The sequence below is a fragment of the Python bivittatus genome, unplaced genomic scaffold (assembly GCF_059951505.1).
Source record: "Python bivittatus isolate LINGU-HERP-01145 unplaced genomic scaffold, Pbiv_v1 ctg000980_np1212, whole genome shotgun sequence".
Lineage (NCBI taxonomy): Eukaryota > Metazoa > Chordata > Lepidosauria > Squamata > Pythonidae > Python > Python bivittatus.
The window spans coordinates 66,510,959-66,536,601 of record NW_028277125.1 but is presented as its reverse complement, the minus strand read 5'-3'; the positions used below and the strand labels follow the sequence as shown (position 1 = coordinate 66,536,601).

The 25,643-nt window shown below is 35.0% G+C and overlaps 1 protein-coding gene across 2 annotated transcripts in view; it reads right to left on the bottom strand.

Annotated features, from left to right (window-relative positions):
* INPP5A (inositol polyphosphate-5-phosphatase A) overlaps nucleotides 1-25,643 on the bottom strand; it is a 323,622-nt gene that overhangs the window by 138,278 nt on the left and 159,701 nt on the right. For both annotated transcript variants that reach the window (XM_088132558.1, XM_088132559.1), the window contains exons 5-7: nucleotides 10,985-11,048; nucleotides 7,082-7,185; nucleotides 305-357 (exon numbers count right to left, since the gene is read on the bottom strand). In XM_088132558.1, coding sequence (XP_087988684.1) covers nucleotides 305-357; nucleotides 7,082-7,185; nucleotides 10,985-11,048 — 221 coding nt within the window. The remainder of the gene's footprint in view (nucleotides 1-304; nucleotides 358-7,081; nucleotides 7,186-10,984; nucleotides 11,049-25,643) is intronic.

Genomic DNA, 25,643 nt, shown 5'->3' with positions numbered 1-25,643 from the left:
ATTATTTTATATATATATAAAGCATGCATTGGCTAAAGATAACTAGTCAAAATAAAACCCTATGATTTACCTGGAAATTATATACAAATTATATATAAATCAAGTATTTATATTATGCCATTTAGAGGGTTGGTTTCCTTTCAATAATGAAAAATGCCTAAACATTGGTTCACTATTCAGATGGAATATGCACAAGCTGTTCCAAAACTTATGTCTTTCACAGTAACTAAGCATTCAATACAAAACATGTTCAAATATGTTGCAGCATTGTTGGGAGGAAAAAAAAACCCTTCATGTTACGTACCAGTCAGTAATACACCATCTTGTTCGTATGAATCCTTTTCTGGACCACTTGCACTGAAAAGTAGTATAAAGCTCAGTATCAATATATTAAAATATAGAAAACAGAAAGAGATGAATCTACTGGTAAGTTTTACAAAAATTGTGTTTTCATGGAGAACACTAGAGTAAACAACATGAGGCTTAATATAGTAAAATCAGGATTATAAGCCTCCTCTGGAGAAGGCTGTAATGCTGGGAAAGGTGAAAGGAATAGAGAAGAAGAGGACAATCAACAGCAAGGTGGATGGATTCACTTACAGGAGTGATGACTGCACTTTTGGAAGACCTGAAGGACAGATCATCATGGAGAAAATCCATCTATATGGTCACTAAGAGTTGACAATGAGTTGATGGTACATAATTAATTTTCTGGGTAATTATGTGGTCTCCAAACTTCTTCCCTGCCTTCCCTCCACCCCCCCCCCCTCAATATCCCCTGGTATCTGATTCATAGCCTGGAAAATAAATGTATACAGTACTTAGCCTCTTCCCCAAATGGGAAGAAACATATTCAGCCTTATGTTCTGTTAAGAACATAATGAGATAAAACTAGCCAAAGTACTCATTTACAGAAATAAAGGGTTAAATAGCTACTGATGAACTTTGGAAGTATTTCCCATAAAGTCATTTTCCCTGATCAAATATATTTCTGGTCTCAGAGCCCATCTGAATACGAATGTAGGAGTATAAACAGAATAACTATTTATGGGGAAGATTTGGTCCACATATACAAGGTTAAACACTATCAACTGTCCTTTGCAAAACCTTTCCCAGCATTTAGACTTATTTGAGAGTCTGACTAGGGAAAGAAAAAGATGGGTAGGAACTTGTATGAAAAGCTCTTCATCTACTGATTTCTCTACTGTAAATATCAGTTGAAGAAACAGAACAGTTGAAAATATTTCATAGTACACTTTTTAAATTTTCAATCCCTTGAAAATTAAAAAAAACAAACTCAGCCATACAGCTTTAGAAGAAAATTGCAAAGAGTTCAGTAGGATTTACTCCTGATCAACCATATATATGATCAAACTAGGTCATCTGTTTGCTTTCAAATGAGAATTAGCATAGTTGCTCCACCTATCAGATTTTTCCTCTTCAAAAATCAATGGGTTATACTCATAACTAGTGTATTCTGTGCAAATGAGCACGTTAAGACAATTACCCTAATAGTAATTTGATATTTTTGTTTAACCACCTAAACTATTTTAATTGCTCAGAAAAAAAGTTATTTTTATAATTCACAGGGAAATTATGAAGAAACTGATATCTTTGTATGTGTCACTCACTGTCACACTGCATTGGTGCAACTTATAAATAAATGTTTTCCCTTGTAAAATGTCCTAAATTATACAGATATATGGAAAATAGAAATGAGCTAAGCCAATTGCTTTCCATAGGACTGAACTAGCAAAGATATCTATAGTGTGGCATTCCATATATCAAGACGAGCAATTTTCCATCTCATGAACAAATCAACTCCTGACAAGCCATGTTTCAACTGGCACAGAAAAGATTTCCAAGTTTATGAAAAGCAATCACGAATTTATTGGAGTGATTTTGTAACAAAGACGTCAATTACAGCAAGTTTTATTTTGTATTGGCTTCAACCTAATTAAAATGACAATATATTAAAACATATATAAAATAATAATAGCTAAGGCCTGAATCCAGAACAATGCAAGCTGAATTCTGTTTTCACAATGAAGTCTGACTGCTTCTTCCTTCCTGATAGAATTGTGTCCTTGTAAACCATTTCCTTGACTATCAAGATGCCTGCTAGCACAGGTTTTAGCCCTGTGTTCTCCAGAGGGGATGACGTGGTAGAAACCCTTTCATGAACAGTTCAGCTGTCATTAAAAAAATATATTTTGGCCAAACAAAAGAACAACCTCAGTTAATCTACTCCAGAAGCTTCTTGAGAATGAAAGGCTTTAAATGAATATTTTGTTGACTATTAAAAGCCTGGTATAGTTCTAAATGTATCTCTGCAGTAATATAAGACAGTCTGCATTTGTGACAAAAGTTTTGAGGATGAGGCATCTTCTTTGCTTTTGCTGTTACTAGTCATGGTCATTTTATAATGTTTAGCTACTCTCACCTGGACTACACTAAAAATGCAGTAAGTACATTTAAAAATGAATCAACTAAATATGTGATATGTTTGCTTTTAAGATGAAATTCTTTTCTGTTCATTTTTGATCAGCTTTTAACAGGCAACTCCAAGGCTGGGTCTGCTCTCTAATGAATTATCAAGCATACTTGAAGGCCAATAAGTAAATACAGATGTTCTTTGATGATCCTGGGCTGGCCATATGTTATGTATCAACAAAATGCTTTCCAGTTCTATTCATGGAAAAAAAGGGAAAGTTATAGAATTTTCCACCCCAGAAGGGACTTTGACCACTCCCACTCCAAAGATGTCCCATCTGTTGTAACACTGGATGGTGAAAAGAACTGCTAATGTCTGTACATGTCTGTCTATGCCAGTTGGGGTTTGTTTCAAACCTGAAACAAATGGCTTATCAGAAAGTGGCAAATTAATATACAGACTGGTCAAGAAATACGCATACACAGGCAAAGTCTTTGGCACTTGATATTATTATGAAAAAAGGGTGCCCCAAACAGGCAATTATTCATTTCATATAAAGGTAAGACAAATTGATAAAGTATAAAAGGATCATTACAGTCAAACCATTTCCTTTTTTCACATACTACCACCATAGTTTTCTTTACTCTTTTCAAACATCTTTGACTGGATTATTATCACATGATACTGCTGTTAATGTGACTGAATAAACAAACACAGGCTTCTATTCTTTTTTTTAAAAAAAACAGATCACAAAATTATTTAGTCATAAACTGAATCATACTTACATAACATTTAGTTAAAATAACATCAAAGTTGAATCCTTTCAACTGTAAAGACTTATCCTTACTTGATATTTTACAATTGTACAAAAAGAAAATACAATATTGCTATTTTTGTCTCCAGTGCCAACAATTGGAAATGAAAATGTAATTGATTCATTGTTTCAGTTTTGAAATGGATTACACTTAATATTAATTCTGCATGTCATCTAACTGATTCAATTAAGGTAGAAATGCTAGTCTCTTTTAAAATGTAATTATCTTCCCCTTTCCCAAAGACAGGGTAATTTTTCCCAAAAAGGCCAAATCTCCCAACAAGCCATTTAGTCAAAATGTTATTAATACAGAGTATTTTTAGCAGCACTGATAATGGACCTGCAAAATAACTTGCAAGCTACTAATCTAGAGCAGAGGAATTTCTGCCCACAGAAGGAACCCCATCCAATATGGCCAGTAATGAAAGATGGAAGGAGTTATAATTTGGCAGCTTCTACAAGAACACAGTTTCTGATTAGAATACACAGTTATTCTAGAAATAAGGCACTTCTCATCAAGGCACTTCTCATCAAGGCAATTCTTACCAATGCAATTTTGTAAGGTATTACTTTGAATTCTAGTGGTTGCCCTGACAAAATTCACCATAGTTTTTAAGGTGGTTCTATTAAAATGATAATGAATGATTTGTAAAAACAGCAACAGTATTGTTTTTGGAAAAGCAAAATGAATTCAAATTTAATTTTGAATTCATTTTTAAAAATTACAGTTTGAAAGTGTAAAACTAAAAACCTCACTCTGAAGGTTTAGGATTTACAAGATGAACTAGAATTTTGGATTATAACTTTCATAAAATTCAGCCAGTTTATGGACAAATGTAAGACATTATAGGAGATAGTCCAAAACATTGTAGCTAACTCTGTCTTAAACCATTTTGCTGGGGTTGGCAAATTTTTCAGCAGGACATCATATGCTACTGTACAATGCTATGGATGCATATAAAACAAATAAATAATCATTTTTCACAAAAGGCTGAAATTTCACAAGATTGCCAAATCTGGAATTTCAGCATTCTGACCCACAAAATTTCATGTTTCTTTATTCTTACTTACAATGAAAATCTCATGTGATCTTGAGATTTTTAAAGTAATGTTTAAAGTATTTTTTTTTTTTGAACAAGTATGTCTAGAAGCAGGGAGACCCAGGTTCTAGTTTTCCCTCAGCCATGGAAGCTCACAGGATGACTACAGGCTGAACCTTCCTCACAGGTTTGTTGTGAGGAAAAATAGGAGAGAGTGTTATATATGCTGCTTAGAGCTCCTGAAGGAAAGGGGAGGGATATAAATCTAATAAACATTTTTGTGATTCTTTGATATGAGAAGTTACAGGTAGTCCCCAGGTTAAGAATGCCTGGTTTAAGGATGACACATAGTTAAGAACGGAGCCTACTGTAGCAAAATTTGAGTTAAATACACAATGATTCGAGTTAAATACACAATGGTTTGAATTAATTACACAATACTACTTATGTAATATTATAAATAATACTGTTCTGGCTTACATACAAATTCGACTTAAGGACAGACCTTGGGAATGGAACTCATTCTTAAACTGGGGACTACCTATATACGATCAACCCAGGTACTACATTGCTGATCTCTGCATTATGCTTTCTCTTTCTGGATCTGGTACTCATTTAGTATTTTATTTCCAATGACAACAAACTCTGTGGAAGGCAGGAAGGACAACAGACTCTAATAGGAAAAGAAACTTTTGATTCAGGGGTGGAATGAGAACTAACAAGAGAGTCCCTGTTTAAATTAATACTTGAAATAATTAGATAATTCTTTCCTCATTCGAAGAATAGCCCTAACAAACACAGTAATAGGGACTTAAATGATTGAAACTACTATGTTGGGCAACTGCCTTTAAGTATTCACGTTACACAATTGTATAGGTATGTAGCTTTGAACTATATGCTTACTGTAGATAGCTGCGAAGAAACGGCATCACTATAGTATTCAAACAGCAACACATTCTCTAATCAAAATCCTCAGTACTATTATTTGTTCTGACTAGATGCTTCCAAATAGTGATTTTTCTCAGGAAATCAGAACCATCTTGCAAGTAAGCATTAAATATCAAAATACTAAAAGATTATCTGTTACCATCAATAATGTGTTATCTAGATTTTAGAATATAGCATCTTTTTGCCACAAGAAATGAGTTCAGCATCTTTCACCTTATACAATATTAAGTCTCTCTCCAGTTTTCCTGTTAATAAGATTCCTTTAGCTAGGAGACAGATTGTGAATACAGGCAGTTCCATCTACTAAAAGACAACATAAATCATCATTGAGAAAGGAGAGACTGCAGTAAGGTTATCACCATACAGCCTTCTCCATGAAAGGTTTGCATTAAAGCATTAGTGAAATTAATTCATCTTTCACAAGAGCTTTGAGCAGTATCGGTGATCTATGATAACAACCAATTTCTCACTATGGAAGGGGGGAAAAATTACTCAGTCCTGATAGACTACTCAAATCTGCTTTTTAAAAATGACCTAACATTATCTGGAGTGTTACTCCCAGAGGCATCATTTGAGACTCATGCACAGCCAAGAGAAGCAATAAATCAGCACAGAAAGTTTTGTTACTTTTATATGCAGTGGGCTGTAATTATTTTGAATTGCATTATGCCTCAATCATTGTAATTAATTTTAGATCACACTTAAGCAGCAGTAATAAAAAGAAATCAGTCTTAAACTAAGGGCAATGCACCCCCTAAAAGAACATAAATGGTACATTAAAAGATGGTGTCAACATATAGTAATGTGAAGTTGAAAGTCATTTTTTTTCAAGTAAGAATGTAAAATGTCCACAGTTTGCATAAATTCTGACCATCGTTCTTTAATGTAGCAGTCCCATACAAAATGGAAGTTAGTCCTACTGAAACCTGTATTGATTGGCCACAAATATTTTAAACAACTAGATTTATTAATAGACTTCTTATGTATATATTTGAATTAATCTGGATGAAGTGTTTGATAATGGAAACACACACACACACACACACACAAACCCTGCATCAGAAAGCCAGATAAGTCACCATCATGCCAAATATCCTTCTCAATTGATTAACCATATTTGGCTGGCTTGGCTGAATCATAATTCAGTGACACATACTCTTATTATAGCTAGATTAGATTACTGTAACATGCTTTGAACTGACAGAGTCAGAAATATCTGGGTTCAGAATGTGACAGCCAAAAGGTCTGAGCACATCACATAAATTTTGTGCCAGTTACAACAGTTGCTTATTTTAAAATAGTTTTAAAGTTTAAAACACAGTTTAAAGTGATGGTTTGACCTTCAAGGATCCTGACATTTTAAAACTAGGTCATTTGGAGATTATACTCAATATGAGCCTGGCCAAGCTTTAAAAGCAGCTCCAGTCCCTTTGCATTTTGACTCAGTGATAAGAGATGACTGAACAAGACCAGAGAGGATCTTGTGGAATTCTCTCCATCAAAAATAATGTGTGGCATCATCATTGTTTTTTAAGAGAACATTTAGAACGTTTTCATTTTGATTTGATTTTTATGAATGACTATAAATGAGTAATTTTAAGGGCACATAGCACATATTAAGTTTTATGTATTATTATATTGTTGTACTTTTTAGGGAGAAAAAGTTATCCCCCAAAGAGGCTCAAAAAGCTTTTAGTAAATAAAAGGAAAGGGAAAAAAATCACGGGTAGGACTATACTTTACTTTAGATCCAGAATTCAAGAATGATTCCAATTAAATGAATAAAGCAACTAAAATTACAATCACACCCTTGATTTTCAAAAATTACTATTTGTCTATATTTACCTCAGGGAAATAATCCTGTGGGAACTTTTCTTTTTCCAGCATAGGTGTACTTTCTAACGTATCTGAATAGATCTCTTTCCCCGTAACTTTTTTGTACTTCTTAGCTGAGAAGAAATAAGACAGATTTAGAACGTTACCAGGTTTTAATATGCCCAGTAGAAGAAAAATAAATATAGGGCTTTATGAAACTGGTAAGTAATAACAAACATCCAGCAAACAAATTAAGTTTCCCTGTTCCATAGAAATTCAGTTAAAACCTGTGCTGAAAAAAGTAATCAAAATGAAATAATTCTTTTTTTTTTTTTTGCATTTCATATTATCAGAGATACATGCTGTTAGATTAATAACATATTTCTACAAAACTATACACAAGATGCACAAATTCTTCAGTGGACAATAGTTCCATTTTGCTAGACTAATATTCATATTAATGTATCATGTGTTTTCATGCTTCCCCATCATGCCTGAATTAGCTTCAGGCATTCTTTTGTTCATAGAATTAGTGGATATAAACAAAGGTTCAAATTTATTTTTTAATATGGAATTCTTCATGTATAAACTTCCATGTTCTACAGTAATTCCATATATCAAGCTGTCAGATTCCACTGGACTCTCATTCTTCTTGAGTATTTGTATATTCTGTTTTTCAGAGAATTAACTCAAGGATGTTGCTTCTCTAGATGCTGTCCTTTCTATTCTCCAAGTTTAGCTACTGATGTATAAAACTTTGTTGATCACATTCTCATGACTGATCTGTTAGCATAAGGGAGGAATGAATAAGGAAGAATTGGGGATGGGGAACTTAAACTTAACGGTATTTTAAAATTTATGTATGCAGGGAAAGGATTTTTCACATTTTGAAGAATAAAATATATCCAGCCAATTATATTCATACCCTTTTCTTTGCAAAAGGCCAAAGTATGGTCTATAGGCATGTCATGCATTAACGTTGAAGTTATTATGTAGAGAGAAGATTGCCTTGAAATATTACGTCTACTAGCTTAAGCTGCAGGGAAGAAAGGCAGAATTGACTGATTAAATTTACAATATTTGTATGCCACCCACTCTGTGAGACTCTAGGTGACTCACAATAGTAAAATATCAAAAACCCACATCCTATAATTAAAATAAAAATTATTACTCATAAATCCATAAAAATCACAATCACAAAAGATCTACCCATGGAACTCCTGAAGAACTCTACCTTTCATTGGTGGGGACTTTACTAGATCTTATTATTTTGTACTTCAAGGCCTTAACTGGGAGAGGAATCTCTTAAAGTTAGGCAGAAAAATCTTGCACTGCTCCTGCAAAGTCCCTGAGTAGTACACACTGTAAAACATACCCTAATGCCTGATGGATCCATTTTGATGAGGACAAGGAGAAATGAAGGATTTAACCCAAAATAAATTGCAGTCAAATGAAGATTGAAGTTGGTGATGGAAGTAATCAAGAAAAAAATCCAGAATGAAGCTAAAACTCAGGTGTATTTATCAGATGTGTCCACAATTAAAAATAATCCATATTGTTGCTTAGCAATAGTCAAATTTTTACATTTGGAAAAAAATGAGTGGACAAATTAATCTCTCATTAAAAAGGACCCATATCACACCTGCAATTTACATTACTTTATTCAGAAATAAAACATGTTTTGAGATCTCTTTGACATTTTACTTGATTATCATTAAAAAAAGATAAATGGAAGGCTATATAGCAGTTATGCTTTGAAATGCCATACTTACAGAACTGCTATTCTTTAATGAAGCTAGCTTTCATCCATCCCCCCCCCCTCGGCAAAATAAGAAGAGGGGTAATTCATCTTGGATAAGAACAAGAATAATGAAACTGAACAATTGAGACAATTAGTTCACCTACAATTTCAATGATGTCTCCAATAAATGTGGCACAAAAGTATAGAATGAATGTGACCTGTCACAAGAAGCTAAAAGAAATTTAGGAGATTTTTATACTGAAATTAGAGCAGTCATTTATCAAACCCCAAATGGTTTTTAAAACAATCAAAGTTGTTCCAAATATTGGAAAAAGCTTTACTTAAGCTGTCATACTAATGTAACAAAGATGTGATTATACAGTGTACATATAAAAAGAAAAATGAAATACAAGTTTTATTAACATTTGCCTCTCTGATGTCAAGAGCCAGTAGATTGTCATGGTCAGAACTGGACTGGGGCAAGTGCCAGAGAGATCATGACTCAGTCTTGATATACACTGGCAACACTGGACACAGCCTGTAAACTCTAATATCTAAAGGAACTCAGGAAAAAGCCTGTCCTATCACCTACTGACTGATCTATTTAATGCAGTTGCCAAAGATTAAACTTGGAAATTTCTGCATGTCCCACCAAGTAACAGTCCTTTCCTTAAAGCACCATCTCCTTTGGTCAGTTCTCTATCAACTTCATAGGAATAAAATTATTGGAGAAGGAAAAACCATACATATACTTGGAGGTTCTCAGAGAAAGTACACAATAAATTACCGTGAAAGAATCAAATGCAAATGTTTCCACCAGAATTATTCATTCTATGATAGATCAGATATACAGTTATTTGAGTTTTAATAATATTGCCACTGCCACTTATAATCCTTTTTCTTGTGACTATAGTAAGTCAATGAACCTTCCTTCATCAAATATTTAGCATACAAATAATGCTCCAGTAGAGGCAAAATATATTTTGCTTTTCTGTATCTACTGTATTTTAGGTGATCATTATAAAATATAGACTTCTTTAATTTAAAGATGTAAAATGTGAATGCAACCAACATATATAATTGCATATTATATTTAGTCAACTCAAGATGCTAGCATACCTAATACCCCTGCCTCCTATTTTCCCCACAACAACAGCCCTGTGAGGCGGGATGGGCTGAGAGTGACTGGCTCAAAGGCACTCAGCTGGCTTTTATGCCTAAAGGAGGCCTAGAACTTACAGTCTCCTGGTTTCTAGGCCAGCACCTTAACCACTGCATCTCTGTCACTCACTCACACACAACTCACCACACCAAAAATAGACAACCTTTGAGAACTAATATGCCTACAGACACTCCTTTACCACTTGACATGCCACAGCTTGACTTTATATTTGTAAAAAATTTAATATGAAAAAAAAAAACCAGCTAGCATGCTGTAAAATAAAGTGCCAGCCAGCATCTTTACATATAGGAATGTTTTTGGTCTCACACAGATTCCATAAAAGTTCTATAGAAAAAAATACTGTGTAACTGTACCTAATGATGATACAGTTTGGAAGTGTCCCCATCTGCCTCCCAAAGGGCAAAGGAAAGTGGCTACTGGAGAACATACTAGGGGTTCAAAAGTGGTGGCTAGGGACAAACTCATTGCACTGCTTTCTTGTAAATAGGCAGGTTTTGTGGCTTATTCTGCCCAGCATGGTGAAAGCTATTTTCCTGGTAGCTATTTTGTGGGAATGCTACTTTTATTCATTAGATTTGTAGCCCTCTTTCCACCAACAGCTCAGGCCCCTCCTCTAACTTTTTCCACAATGGCCACCTTAAGAGACGATGATGGTCCAAAGTTATCCAATGAGCTTCCATAGCTGATGACTGACATAAATCTAACACCTTCAATGCTGTATCACACTGGCCTATGATATGATCTCAACACTCCAAATGTGTCTACTGTGAAGATACACTGAGCAGAAGACCAGGACTGGATAGAGCTATCAAGCATACATAAGTGGCAGACTCATATTTGTTACTCTCAGTGTATGAAAGCAGTCTTAAAAACCTAAGGAGAATAATCCTTCTAATATGAGAAATGAATAATATAACCCTTGAAACATTTTTTTAGTCAAGAGCACCACTGAATTCAATGGGAGTTTATTTGCATATTTATAGAATTGAAGCCTTCTTGTCTTTCTTACCTTTAAAGTCAAATTGGTAAATATTTTTCAAGGATTCATGTAGAAAGTAAAAGCTGCCCAGTGCCTGTGGAAAACAAAAACAAATTCAGCAACATATAAAAAAACAAAATCCCATACACCAACAAAAGACTGGAATATATCAACAAATTCTTGAGGTATGGCGAACTGCAGGGGCTTCTGGGGGAAGTGTGGTGAACTTAAGATGGCTCTGCGAAAGTGGAGCTGACAACAGCAGCAAAGACCAAGGAACTGGTGAGCAGACGGTTAGAGTAGATAAGGAGAGGAGATCATGTGCTTCGGACAGCTGCTCCTCACAAGGAGACTGCAAGACAGCAGTTTTCCGCGGGTTTGAGCGCTGTAAGATGGTGGGATCAGCCATCTTGTCTGCAACTGCAGTGGACACTTTTAAAGGACATTAAGTTCGCAAACCTCACTTTCTAATCACTTTCGGAAATTGCCTAATAATTATTCTAAAGCTATTAGAGATCTTCGGAACAGGTTTGAAAAGACTTCATCGGGTAAGTTTACCTTCAACACTGAACAAAAGAAAAATTACAAGCTTAAGAACTTAAAGAATTTGAAATAAACAACAAAAAGCTAAATAAGATTTTGATCTAAGAAAGTTATAAATGGATTAAGGGTCCAGCTAAATTTGGAATATTGCCTTTTACTATAAGATTTTGGAATTAACTATAAAAAATAAACAATTTCTCATGGGAAACAGACCTATTTTGGTTATCCTGAAAACTGCAAGTCATAAAAAAGGATAAGTGATCGTTTTAGAAACTGGACACTAGAGAGGAATAAAGATTTTAAGCAGAAGAAAAAAAATGCAAGCCTGATGTCAATTAATACATACTGGGATTTACAAAAGGATACAAAATGTTGTAACATCGAAAATATTAAAGGAGAACTTTGTACAATGGAGCCAGAAGTTAGTAACTACAATATCAACACTATCAGTAGTGATGTCTGCTTCTATGGATAGACTATGTCTAAAAGATGTTAATGAAGGAATGACAGATGTGGAACAAATTTTATCTGATAAGACAGAGAAAGGACAGAATGTGGAACTATAAACGACAGGCCAAGAGAATGATTTGGAAAAGGACACTTCACTGGATATACAAAAGAAACTGGCTGAAGTTTTAAAAATTAAAAGGGAAATACAAAGGAGAAATCAAGACAATGACCTGGACAATGTTTTCTTACTGGATCTACAAAAGAGGCTTGTTAAAGCCTTGAAGAAATCTGTGTGATGGGAAAAGAAGAATTGAAAAGAAATCAAATCCTATGACAATATTTGATTGAATTAAAGATTAAGACTGTTAGAAGTAAAAGGAAGAAATATAAAGTTGGTTTATTTGATCAAGGTTAAAAAAAGACTTTTTTATTTTTTTTGCAATGTTCTGGCAACCCTTTACAGACTTTTTGCTGACACCAGTATCGAAAAGTTGATGTTCTATGGATTGCTTATAGATAAGGGATGGGATACGGGATGAAGAGATATCTGTTTAACCTTACAGGAGGTGAAGAGTTATTAAATGTGTTTATACTTGTTGTGATGAAGGTTGGAAGTCACTTCTTTATATATTTATTTTCTTTTTCTTTATTATATTCTCTTTTCTTTTTCTTTCTTTTTTTCCCTGCACTTTTTATTCTTTCTTTCCATTCTCCTTTCTTTCTCTAAGTTTAGTTTGTGTTAGTTGTTACTACTGTAATTAAAATTCTTAATAAAATTATATTTTAAAAAATAGAATGAACAAATTCTTTATGGCAATTGGTGTTTGAATATAGTATTATATTTCAAAATGCATTTCTTAATATACACATTCATCTGATGACATAAATATGAGAGGTCCTTAAAAGGAACCCAGAAAGACCATTGTTGAGATTCTTATTCTGTTGCCATTTTTGTGGCACCTTAATTGCTGAGCTCTAAGCAAACTGTGTAGTTGCAGAATACAAAAGCACGATTACAGGATTTTTCTTTATGCGAATGTGTGGTAGGATTAAATATATTATTTCTGCAAGAATAAGCCCTTCCATAATATTGCTATTTAAAGAATTATTATTATGATTCTTAAAAAGGTAAAAATCAGTGTATCATTGGAATATTAGCAGGAGTTAGTTCCTGCTTTTTATTAATTGCAAATAAAAATTATATTAGATTTCAGCCTTTTTATCTTATACAATATTTATTTCTTAAAAAAAAAAACAACCTCAATCTGTCCTTCCAGAAAATAGCTATTCTTGGAGTTACCTTTATAAATAACTGCTACTTTTTTGTACTTTCCTCCTGAGTGGATAAATGCATAATAACAATATAAGAACAATAAAACAATAATAGTAACCGAAGCAAGCTGCCTGGGTCACAAGAAAGTATAGTCATCAATTAAAAATGTGTGACAGTGTTTTTTGTTGGGTGAACTAATATGTCAAGAAGACGAGCAGGACCTCATGTTTGTGTTTTTGACAAATCAGCAAATATTCCATCCCAAGATATGCAGCTTTTCATACATAATGCAGCAATCAGTCAGCCAAAACTCGGCTCTGCCAGAAGGGTGTCCCTGTCTTCTCACTACTGAGTTGTTTTTTTAGTAGAATAGTCAAAAAATAAACCATTCCTTTCATTAAAAGTATTAATCTCTTCCCCTGTTATCACTTATACCCTGTGGAAAAACTTGCGATGTGTGCCTACACATATTTATAGGCAGAGATTTTATATCCCCACCACTACCCAAGTAATTTATAAATCATAAATAGGTTCAAATGTTCAGTTCCTGGCATCCCAATACTTCATCAATTGAAGACATTTTTCTGTCTATTGTAAAGGACAAAGGTCACCTTCCCTTGTCTGTGAGCAAAATCACCCAAACTAGTAGTTGAATTTTCCTTGAAACTGAAAGCAGCCATTTAGAAAATACAGAGGGCAGGATCAATAATACATAAGGTCTGTTCTTCCAAACTGCTTCTGCATTCTGGAATTCACTGCCAAAGGCACAGCGGTAGAGCTGAGCTGTCTAGTTGAAGATTTGCAAACCTTCTGCCAAATATAGACCCAAATCACTTTATTGTCTAAAGTGCAACCCAAAAAACAGCTCCCTCATCCCAGTACTGACATATACCACCTACATTTCCTCCTCATTTAATGCCCCCTGAAGCAAGTTGCTTTTCCCAATGCATGGCAAAACCTGATTTGTTTCTACTCATCAGAATACTAGGTTTTTAAATAAACAGAGGCAGATAAACTATTTTTTTTCCTGGTTTGTGAACATTAATAAAACAACAACAGAAAAAAGAACTGTTGGACAGACTGAACAATTAATGCAGATTAAACTGCCTGGTTACATAAAAATATCTCAGGTGAATACAAAAAGATTGTAAAGTGGCAAATAAATTGTAAAGTGTAGATATTGGGCATTGAAGAAACCAGAGCACCAGCCTCTTATTTTTAAATTAGATAATCTGCTTCTAATAAGGAAACTGAGTTTTATTCAGGAATTACTAGTAGTGGTCTTAATAGCCCCAGTGGTCACACCTGTAACGTCACACTATAACAGTTATCCACATATAATCGCTTAAGTGCTATTGAGTCAAGTTTGATTCCAGGTGATCTTTAAGACAAATGCATGCCATTTTTATTTTGTAATAATACGTAGCCTTCCAAGGATATTCTGACAGTTTCTTTGATCCAATACATCCACCATTGTCTTCTGCTTCTTCTATTTTCCTTGGTCTAGCCAAGCATAATCATCTCTTCACATCACATACTCAAAGCATGCAAGGTTCTGTTTGCTGATGATTACCTCATGGGAATTGTCAGCTTGTATTTGGCCCAGAATTGACTGATTGCTTCTTCTAATGGTCTCTGGTACTTTTAGTAACCATCTCCAAATTTGTTGTTTGAGGAGGTGGTTTGCTTTTTGCTAATATCTATTTTCTTCTTTTTGCTAATATTCAGCTTTGACAATGAAACATTATCAGTGAAAAGATAATTGCTGAACTGTTCTGATTATGGGTGTACATGAAATGGAAAATACACTTTGTTTGAAACTCAGAGAGACCACTGTGTCCTGCTCTCATGAGAATGTATCTGAACTCTCATTTAGCTGACAACTTAATTTGTACCATTCAGTGTTTCTCATAGTCCAAAATGCAAAATCAAGGTGATTAGTTACATCACAGTAGAAGTACAAATCAAAATCCTTTCAGTCAAAATGGATATTGGTTGCAGGGAATTATGAGATGTCAGAAATGCTAAGGAAACAGTAAGGAATGATGAGGTAGAAAGAGTTGTGGTTCTCAGCTGCTGATACCTAATGAACTTATCTTCAAATGAGGGATTTTACATGAAACTCTGGGTCTCTTTGGATCAGGTTGCATCCATGCTTGGTTGAGCACCAGAGGATTTTAGAATTTAAGTTATTTGTGAAGTGCATAGTTACTCCCATTAAAATGAAGAGGGCAATTATGCTATGCATTGCATGAGAGGACTGATTAAAAGGACAAAAGTGACATATACAGAATGACACAAGTCATTTGAGGAAGAACACATTATATTCTAGATGTTCTCTGAAACCATTTTGGGTTGGTCATCGTTCATCAGAAACAATACCTAGAATGTTTTGGTTGTTCTGAGTTTTAGATGAAGCAACATCCCAAAATATCTTGGATTGATTTTACATAGCCAGTGGGGCAAAGCTGATGTGCAACAAAGCCTCTCTTCCTTACTCTTCTCAGTAGCTCCCACCACAGCACACCCCCAATGTTTCTAGTGCTTTTCCTTCCCTCCCTGCAGTCCCATTGATACTCCAGAGTGGCATATCCCACTAGCTCATTTCCTTCCCTCCCACTGCTCAGCTGCAACTACTGCTGATGTCCTGGCCCATATGCCTGCCATTTACTGTGACTGATTCAGCAGCAAGGAACAAGCTCCCCAAATATTATGGACTCTCTGATTTTGAGGCTAAAGTGGAGAACTAGGTAGACTCAAGCCTGGAGTTTCAGAGTCACAGCTGTCAGCCACCTAAGAATGATTCAGACCCAGCACAGAGAACTGCTGTTTCAGAGAACAAGGTGTTTGATTCTGAATTTGGGAGACTGCCAATCCCTAAAATAAACCCATGGCTAAGGAGGCTGAGTAGTGAAGATCAGCATGTTTCTTTGAGAAAAAGGGCATCAATTCCTCTAATCAGGCAAGGTTCCAACTTTAAGAGCATCCCTGCAGGTTCTCTCCCATTGCTGGAAGCAAGTCTCTATCACTGGCCTGTGTTTCTCTGGCTTCTCACTTTGGTTACTCCCGATTCCTTGCCCTGCAAATGGATTTTGGTTTACTACCCCTGGAGTAGATATTGCAGACTTCAAAAATTCAAACTACCAGGCTACAACAAGATCTACTCTCAGCTACATTTAAGCCACAGCTACAAGTTACAGGCAAAAGATACAGTACTTTCTCTAATTTACAGCTTGCAGCTCAGCATTATCTGTTAATCTATGACCATGTTTATACAACTCTTGGAAAAGTTGTCTCCTACTTGTTGAAACTCTTCCTAAGGGAGATCGCAGGGTCACATATCCCACTGGCTCACTCACCCCGATTTTCCCAGTGTCTTTCGTTCCCTCAGAGACCACTGCTGATGCCCTTGGCTTTCCCCTACTCTTATCCCCCTCGTCGAACCACATCTCCCCATTCTGTCTTTTCTGACTGTATCTAGACCAAATGTATGTTTTGCTTTGGTCATGAACCACTCAAAAGCAGGTGTTCCATTCACAGAATATTTTGCACATCCCTAATTCTTATCTTAGTTGGCACTGAAATGCCCCTTTCTTTCACATTCTTGTCTAAGTTTCATATTGCCTTCCTCCCTGAGATTAAGCTTTTTATTTATCCAGCATAATGTCCATCTTTATCTGCTTTTTGCCCAAGAAAACGAACCGATCTACCACTTCAATTTCTTTGTCATCAAGCATAAGTCTACTAAGCTTTATTGTTTGAAATTAGATTTGTCTTCAATATTAATCCAGATTTTTCACTTTTCATTTTTACATTCATGTTGAACTTTACTAAATCTTATTTTCAATTGATAAAGTGGTAATGCCTCTCTATCTCAAATTGGTAGTGCTTTGATTTCCCCTTTTGACTGCAGTTGTTATATCTTCCAATCTTTAATTCTTATAATGTATTTGAGGTTTAAGTTAAACAGATAATGGAACAATATGCACCATTGTCATTTCCTTCTGAATCACCTTTTCTCCAAATTCATTTCTTTCAGTAGCTTCTCTCATGTCTGATCTTGTCCCTTTTAACCTTACTAGCAATGATGACCCTATAGAGGCTCCAAATCATGCCAGTATAGCTCTTCAAGAGGCTTTTATGCATAAAAAATATATGGATTGATCTCTTCAACACAGATTGTATTTGCTAATGCTTTTTCTGATGCAACATCACAAGCACAATATTGGAAAGTGTGTTAAAGCTTAATCACCATGCTACACTGTTAAAGGACTAATATTCAATACTATAGATATTTGCTAAAATATAAAGAAACAATAAAGTTGACATGGTATCAAATAACATACAACTAAGGAGGAGTTTATTTGGAATGTAATCAATTTGAATAGCTAGGCAATGTACCTATCAACATTGCATGGAAAGAACAATATTTGGAAATGCTTTTTGTCAGCAAAGGTATCTGTAACAATGAACCTAAGCATCTGGTTCAGTCCATCAAGCCACTATTGCACCTGAATTTTGTGGGCTCTTTAAGAGGTTCTTAAAGTTCTTGCCTCTGATATTCTGAGCCATTTTGCTTTTTCTTGTTTCTTGGGTAAGTCTGATATGTTAGCTTCACCCTTGTTTTTTTGACATTAGACCTAGAGGAAAATTTTCTAAACGTTACAGAATGGTTGAAGGTTATCAAATTTTTGTTTTTTCAAGTTAATTTCAGTGAACCGGTCTTATTATTTATAAGCCTCTTCATTTATCAAATACATGCTGCCACAATTTCTTTGTGGCATAGTAGTATGAATGCTATTGGAGTACTCAACTCCCTGCAAATGCCCATCAGTGAAGGAAATAGGTCTGTGTACATTTTTATTTATTTATTTTGGGGGGCTGTCTTCAAATCAGTGTTGACTCCTGGCAGAATTTCACAAATGATTTGCCATTACCTTCTTCCTAGAACTGAGAGAAAATGAATGGCCCAAGATCACCCAGCAACTTCATGCCCAAGGCAGTTCAAGAACTTATGGTCTCCCAGTTTCTAGCCTGGTGCCTTAACTACTACGCCAGACTGTCTGTCTTGTGTACATATTCTCAATGAAATTAATTTGCACAACATTTCATGAACAGAGAGGGATATTTCTATTATGCTAAGATACATATTTCAAATAAAATGCCATATATTGTACATCAATCTATAAACTGCTTCTGAGCAGTATTGAAATGCTTTGTTAATCCAAAGCACCTTTGTCAAATAAACTACTATTCAGTTTATTGTTCATTTCAACTCAAAATCAATTTTCAGTCACATTCTGATTCAATGAAATATGAAATATGAAAAATATATAAAAACCCTAATAATTCTGATATTGTCTAAATATAAAACCATTACTCTTTTAAAAAAAAAATTCAGATTCTATAAACCACAATGTATATTTAATTGTTAATCAGATGCTGTATTTCACTTGTGAAACTTAACAAATACAAGGAAGTACTTAAAACATTTAAATAATTATCACACAGAATAAATATTCTGCTTACTACTCACTGAATGTGTTAAAGCTAATACTGTAATTATGAAATGTGCTTTAAATACATGTAAAATAAATTGCCAATGACAACTTGGAAAATGTAATTCATGAAGTCATAAAATCCATAATTAGCTCTAATGAATATTTAAAGTCAAAGTTCAACCTAACTTTTTCAATGATGAATCCACTGCATCGATATAACTCAAGCAATACATTTGTCACTGCAAATGACAGCATCTGAATATTAATTAGAATAGGTCCCTGCTGACAGGAAGTCCTTATCTCTTGCCAGTCCTTTTGACTATAGTGCATGTCACCAGTATGTTTGTCTGATATTATTGATTACCTGCCTGTTTGGCCAAAAACAATTAAAAGGATTTCTTTTTTTACATATTTATAAACCTGACTGTCGAGAGCACTTATTTTTCTATTAGAAAACTACAGTGAATTAGCTGCCATATTTCAGTCCAAAGGGCAGCAGCAAATAAGGAGTTGCAATCACTCTAGACAGCATGACAACATTTTTATATAAAAGCACTCTTTTGTTACTTAGTGGGGTTTTTTTTTAAATAGTTCATTGGGCTCTTTTGTACTGAAATATAATGGATAGTTGTTATTAGACATAATCATTAAAAAAAACTTTAGACTGGTTTTTTGTATTCTTAATGGCCTAATGTAGATGTAAATGAAACAAATTAAGTTTTCACTTATATCTAGAAGTATATGAAGACATATTTTAATATTCTCCAGTTCAACAAGTTCAAGTGACATAATAGTCTTATACGAGTGGTAGATATTTTTGAAATGCAAACTAAATTAGACCATCTCCTATCAACTGATCAATATGATATTGAGGTAACTTCAGGTACTAGAGGTCAAGAACAGAGAAAAGATCCAAAAGAAAGTCAAAGAAGAAATTATGGTTCTTAATAATCTCATTTTATCAATTAAAGTGTCTTTGGTTCCCTGGATAGTAGTGAATGTCTATTCTAAGTGGAAAAACTGGATACACAAATCAACTCATTAAAAAATAATCTATCACTTTTAGCTGCAGACAAATTAGGTGTCCACCAATTTATCATTCCTTGCATTAGCCTTATCAGCCAAAGTACATAGCATTAACATGCTATTGTGTTTTGTTTTCACATCAGGCCTTGTCTATCTGATATGCAGGCATCTGGAACGTTAAAAAAAAGAATCTAATTATTTGTATTATTAACTCTTTAACAACACGTGTGATCCCAAGACCTGGCATCCAAGCAAATTAGTTGTCAATATACAAGTTCTGTGCCATCTAAAAGTTAAATCTATGATGCAGATATTAAAGCATGAATGAGTGTCAGGATAGGGGACCAAAGTCCATTTGACTTTATTGTTCTCTTCAATATTTACTACAAGTTTTCTGAAGATGCTATGTTTTCCAAGTATCTATGCCTTCCAAAAAGGCTGCAAATTCTGAGAGATCAATATAAATTCCACTCTCCACACAAAGCATTTCTTAAGCACCTGAATCTGGTAACTGCAACAAGGCAATCTGTTAACTGGTTTCTCACTGGTCTCCTTCTATTCCACAAAACATATTGTACAGAAATAGGTACCTTAAAATCAGGAACAGAATTATTCATTTCTGATGTTTTGTACCATCCTTGTCAATGGTCTTTTTGATACAATTGCATATGTGTTATTTTACATCTGAGCAAGTAATCCAAAAAGTTATTGTCAATAATGCATTCTTATTTACTCTTGTGAGCACATCTAATATCAAAATATGGTATCAATTATTTTAATTGATATGTAGAAACACAAATCAAATTATAAATAAGCACATGCATTTGGATTCTGTTCCCACAGTATACACATAGCAGGATCTCACTGATTGCAAATGATTTATAGAGAAGAGTTATTTCTCCCAACACCTCTTTCCAAACTAAAATTGGAAGCATGTTACCTTTAAAAATATGAAATCTAAGAGACTGGCATACTGTCAGATAGTTGTGGTTCAACATTTACATAATATACAGCACAATCTTATATATTTTACTCAGAAGTAAGTCTGAATAAGTTCAATGAGGCTTACTCTTAAATAAATGAGTTCCTCTAGAATTAAAATCTTGCCATTTATTTGTTCATGCAGAACATATTTTGCCAGTTTTAAAACAATTAGGGTTCCTGAATTCAGATTGTATTTAGATCCTTAAAGCTCTTCTGTATGAAGTAGCCAAGATGCTGCTTTCTTCTTTAGAGGGCTCTTTTGTAAATGATCCTGCTGATGACTGAAATAGTTAGTGGCTTTTCAATGAGGGTACTGAGAGGTACCAACTTTTTTTCATGTCAGCACTAGGTTAAAAACCACCTTTAAAAAAAAGGAAGACTTTTTAACAAGTTTTTAAAAAGCTTATGCGGCTCTGTGACTCTGCCCCACTAAAGAAATTGAAATGTTACTTCATTTTCTGATTATATTTCACAATAAATTAAAACAGTTCAGATAGATATTCCAAAAGTTACTATTTCTTTAAAACTGAACTTGTGTCTATGGTCCAATAGATAATAAAAATAGATGGACTTCTATCTAACCCAAACATAAGAAAGTGGGTGGGTAGCCAGTGTCAGGTTTCTAGTTAAGTTCTGAATATAAAAAAAAAAATTAAAAAAAGATTTATCTATTTATAATATGTAACTTAATTCCATGTTTTTTAGAAAAATATTTGGGGTGAGGTAGGGAAAGTCTGTTCTGCCATTTGTTACAGAATAGACTTTTAAGAGGTATGAAACTACCATAACCTTTAGTATTCTTCCATTAAAAACTTCATCTGAAATTAAACCACACCTCCTTTGCTTCCTTATCTTTAAACACTAATTAAACTGCAACCCAGCCTTGGATCAATTTAATATTTCATAGATTTCTTCTTCCATAATAGACTCAGTAAGAGCAAATTCAATTTGTTGGAAAGACATTATTGCCCATTTCATTTAGTATCATCCTGGTCAGCTCTCAATCTGAAGGGTAGCATGTGGTAAGAATGGGTATTTAGCATGTCAGAATCATTGAATGTTGCTCTGTATTTCTAGCTTTTTTTGTAAACTAACTTGGAATAAGGGATGATTGATTTACAAAGTAACAAATTTCAAATTTTATATTCTAAGACTAAACACGAAATAATTGGACAGAGCTATCCCCTTGCCTGACCCAGTACAATCAAGCTTGTTTCAAGGTTGACTGCCTGCATGAGAAATATGTGCATAATTTCATTTTGTCTTCCATCCAATGTTCAATGTTAGAAGTTAATTAAATTGCTTGTCTATTGTATTCATCCACTTACAAAGTTAATGATATTCTGTCCTGAATTAAGGAGAATTTTATAAAGCTTGCACTATGGAACCTGGCATGCTGTACATAGAGGAGCTGAACTCTGTCATAGCTTTGGGTTGCAGTTCTTCTAATTAGGAAACAAAATGAATGTTTCTGTGTCTGCCAAAGTACAGGACAAGCCATTCCGGCAGTGAGGCAAAATGCTTTGACATTAGCAACTTAATAATATCTTGTGTTTGGCTACAATAAATTCTTCAGAATTAATAAACTTGTTAAAGTTTTTAAATCACCATAACAAAGATAAACAAGAGTGTAACAAGACAGCCTTTTAAGAGAGCACAAAGGTGTGTACCAAAGAACCAATTATTTCAAGGACATCAGCCTGAAGCAAATTATCAAAATGTGCTCTTTGTCACACAATAATTAAAATGGACATACAAGATTTATTGCTTTTTCTTTCCAATCCTTGAATCAAAATCTGATTACTAATTATTGTCCTCAATGTTCTGTTGAAAATGGCAACTTGGGATATAGGGGACATAGGATACTGGTGGTCCAAGGAACACATTTGGACAATTTTTCACGATGCATTTAATCATAGACTACAGGTAGTCATTAATTTACGACCACAATAGGGGCTGGAAAATTCATCATTAAGCAATGCAGTCATTAAGTGAGGCATCACGTGACCACACTCGATTTTACAACCTTTTTTGCCATGGTTGTTAAGCAAATCACCATGGTCGTTAAGCGAGACATCATGTGGCCACAATTTGCAACCTTCCCTGCTGGCTTCTCCATTGACTTCACTTGTCAGAAGCTGGCTGAGAAAGTTGCAAATGGCAATCACGTTACTGGAGGATGCTGCAACCATCGTAAATGCATGACAGTTGCTAAGTGCCTGAATCACAATCATGTGACCATGCGGACACTGCAATGGTTGCAAATGCAAGGACCAGTTGTAAGTCACTTGTTTCAGCGCTGTCATAATGGTTGCTAAACAAATGGTTGTAAGTTGAGGGCTACCTGAACACATTTATCAAGGCTCAGGGCTAATCAAAGTAGTTTGACACTGCACAAAGGGTAGGCTAATAAAGTGAGGTTATAAATTACTAGCCAAGTTACCAAAGACTTGGAAAGTAGTCATCTGGGAGGAAAAGGTGGAATATGTATATTGTTCCTTGTTTCTCATTCTCCAGGAACCTGTATCCCCATATGCTAGCTTGGTAAATCTTGCCCTAAATGTTCTATTGAAAATAGCAAGCAAAGAATGCTAGATATAAGATTCAAACAACGGTAGGATGTGGAAAAGTGAAGAACTGAGTTTATTTAGAAACATTAGGTTTGAATCCAAGAAACATGCAATTATTCTGCCTGTTCTACAGTTGTGCTTAAAGTTTGTGAACCCTTTTGAATTTTCAATATTTCTGCATAAATATGCCGAAAACATGATCTGTTCTCCACATAAGCGCTAAAACTAGATAGAGACAAGCCAATTAAATAAATGAGTAAAAACATTATACGTATTTATTTATTTATTGAGGAAAATTATCCAAAGCTACAAACCTAAAGATGTATGTTGAATGGTACTGGTTTTGCTTGATTACTTTAATTATTGCGCATTTCAATATTACATTTTATTCTTCATTTTTTTCATCTACCTATGCAACATTTATGTTATATGGACAGCCATATAGTACTAGTAATACAAACATACCAAAAAAGTTCATTTTTTTTAAAGAACACAAACCCACCATCATATTATATTCCATCTATAAGAAAAAAGCTATTGTAGTGATTTAAGATATATCACAATATACAGTGGGGCAAAAAAGTATTTAGTCAGCCACCAATTGTGCAAGTTCTCCCACTTAAAAAGATGAGAGAGGCCTGTAATTTTCATCATAGGTATACCTCAACTATGAGAGACAAAATGGGGGGAAAAATCCAGAAAATCACATTGTCTGATTTTTAAAGAATTTATTTGCAAATCATGGTGGAAAATAAATATTTGGTCAATATCAAAAGTTCATCTCAATACTTTGTTATATATCCTTTGTTGGCAATGACAGAGGTCAAACGTTTTCTGTAAGTCTTCACAAGGTTTTCACACACTGTTGCTGGTATTTTGGCCCATTCCTCCATGCAGATCTCCTCTAGAGCAGTGATGTTTTGGGGCTGTCGCTGGGCAACACGGACTTTCAACTCCCTCCAAAGGTTTTCCATGGGGTTGAGATCTGGAGACTGGCTAGGCCACTCCAGGACCTTGAAATGCTTCTTACGAAGCCACTCCTTCGTTGCCCGGGCAGTGTGTTTGGGATCATTGTCATGCTGAAAGACCCAGCCATGTTTCATCTTCAATGCCCTTGCTGATGGAAGGAGGTGTTCACTCAAAATCTCACGATACATGGCTCCATTCATTCTTTCCTTTACATGGATCAGCCGTCCTGGTCCCTTTGCAGAAAAACAGCCCCAAAGCATGATGTTTCCACCCCCATGCTTCACAGTAGGTATGGTGTTCTTTGGATGCAACTCAGCATTCTCTCTCCTCCAAACACAAGGAGTTGCATTTAGACCAAAACGTTCTACTTTGGTTTCATCTGACCATATGACATTCTCCCAATCCTCTTCTGGATCATCCAAATGCGCTCTAGCAAACTTCAGACAGGCCCGGACATGTACTGGCTTAAGCAGGGGGACACATCTGGCACTGCAGGATTTGAGTCCCTGGTGGAGTAGTGTGTTACTGATGGTAGCCTTTGTTACTTTGGTCCCAGCTCTCTGCAGGTCATTCACTAGGTCCCCCCGTGTGGTTCTGGGATTTTTGCTCACAGTTCTTGTGATCATTTTGACCCCACGGGGTGAGATCTTGCATGGAGCCCCAGATCAAGGGAGATTATCAGTGGTCTTGTATGTCTTCCATTTTCTAATTATTGCTCCCACAGTTGATTTCTTCACACCAAGCTGCTTGCCTATTGCAGATTCAGCCTTCCCAGCCTGGTGCAGGTCTACAATTTTGTTTCTGGTGTCCTTCGACAGCTCTTTGGTCTTGGCCATAGTGGAGTTTGGAGTGTGACTGTTTGATGTTGTGGACAGGTGTCTTTTATACTGATAACAAGGTCAAACAGGTGCCATTACTACAGGTAACGAGTAGAGGACAGAGGAGCCTCTTAAAGAAGTAGTTACAGGTCTGTGAGAGCCAGACATCTTGCTTGTTTGTAGGTGACCAAATACTTATTTTCCACCATGATTTGCAAATAAATTCTTTAAAAATCAGACAATGTGATTTTCTGGATTTTTTTCCCCATTTTGTCTCTCATAGTTGAGGTATACCTATGATGAAAATTACAGGCCTCTCTCATCTTTTTAAGTGGGAGAACTTGCACAATTGGTGGCTGACTAAATATTTTTTGCCCCACTGTACTTCAAATAAGAAATGAAAATCTTAAGGGAAAAAACCCCTCTTGCCTTTTTTTTAAACCACATAATTCTAACATACTATTGAAGTGGTCACTGGTATTTTATTTTAATGCTTGGCTTATGGAAAATGTATTTCAAAAACACTCTCACAGCATAGCCTTATCATATATTTGA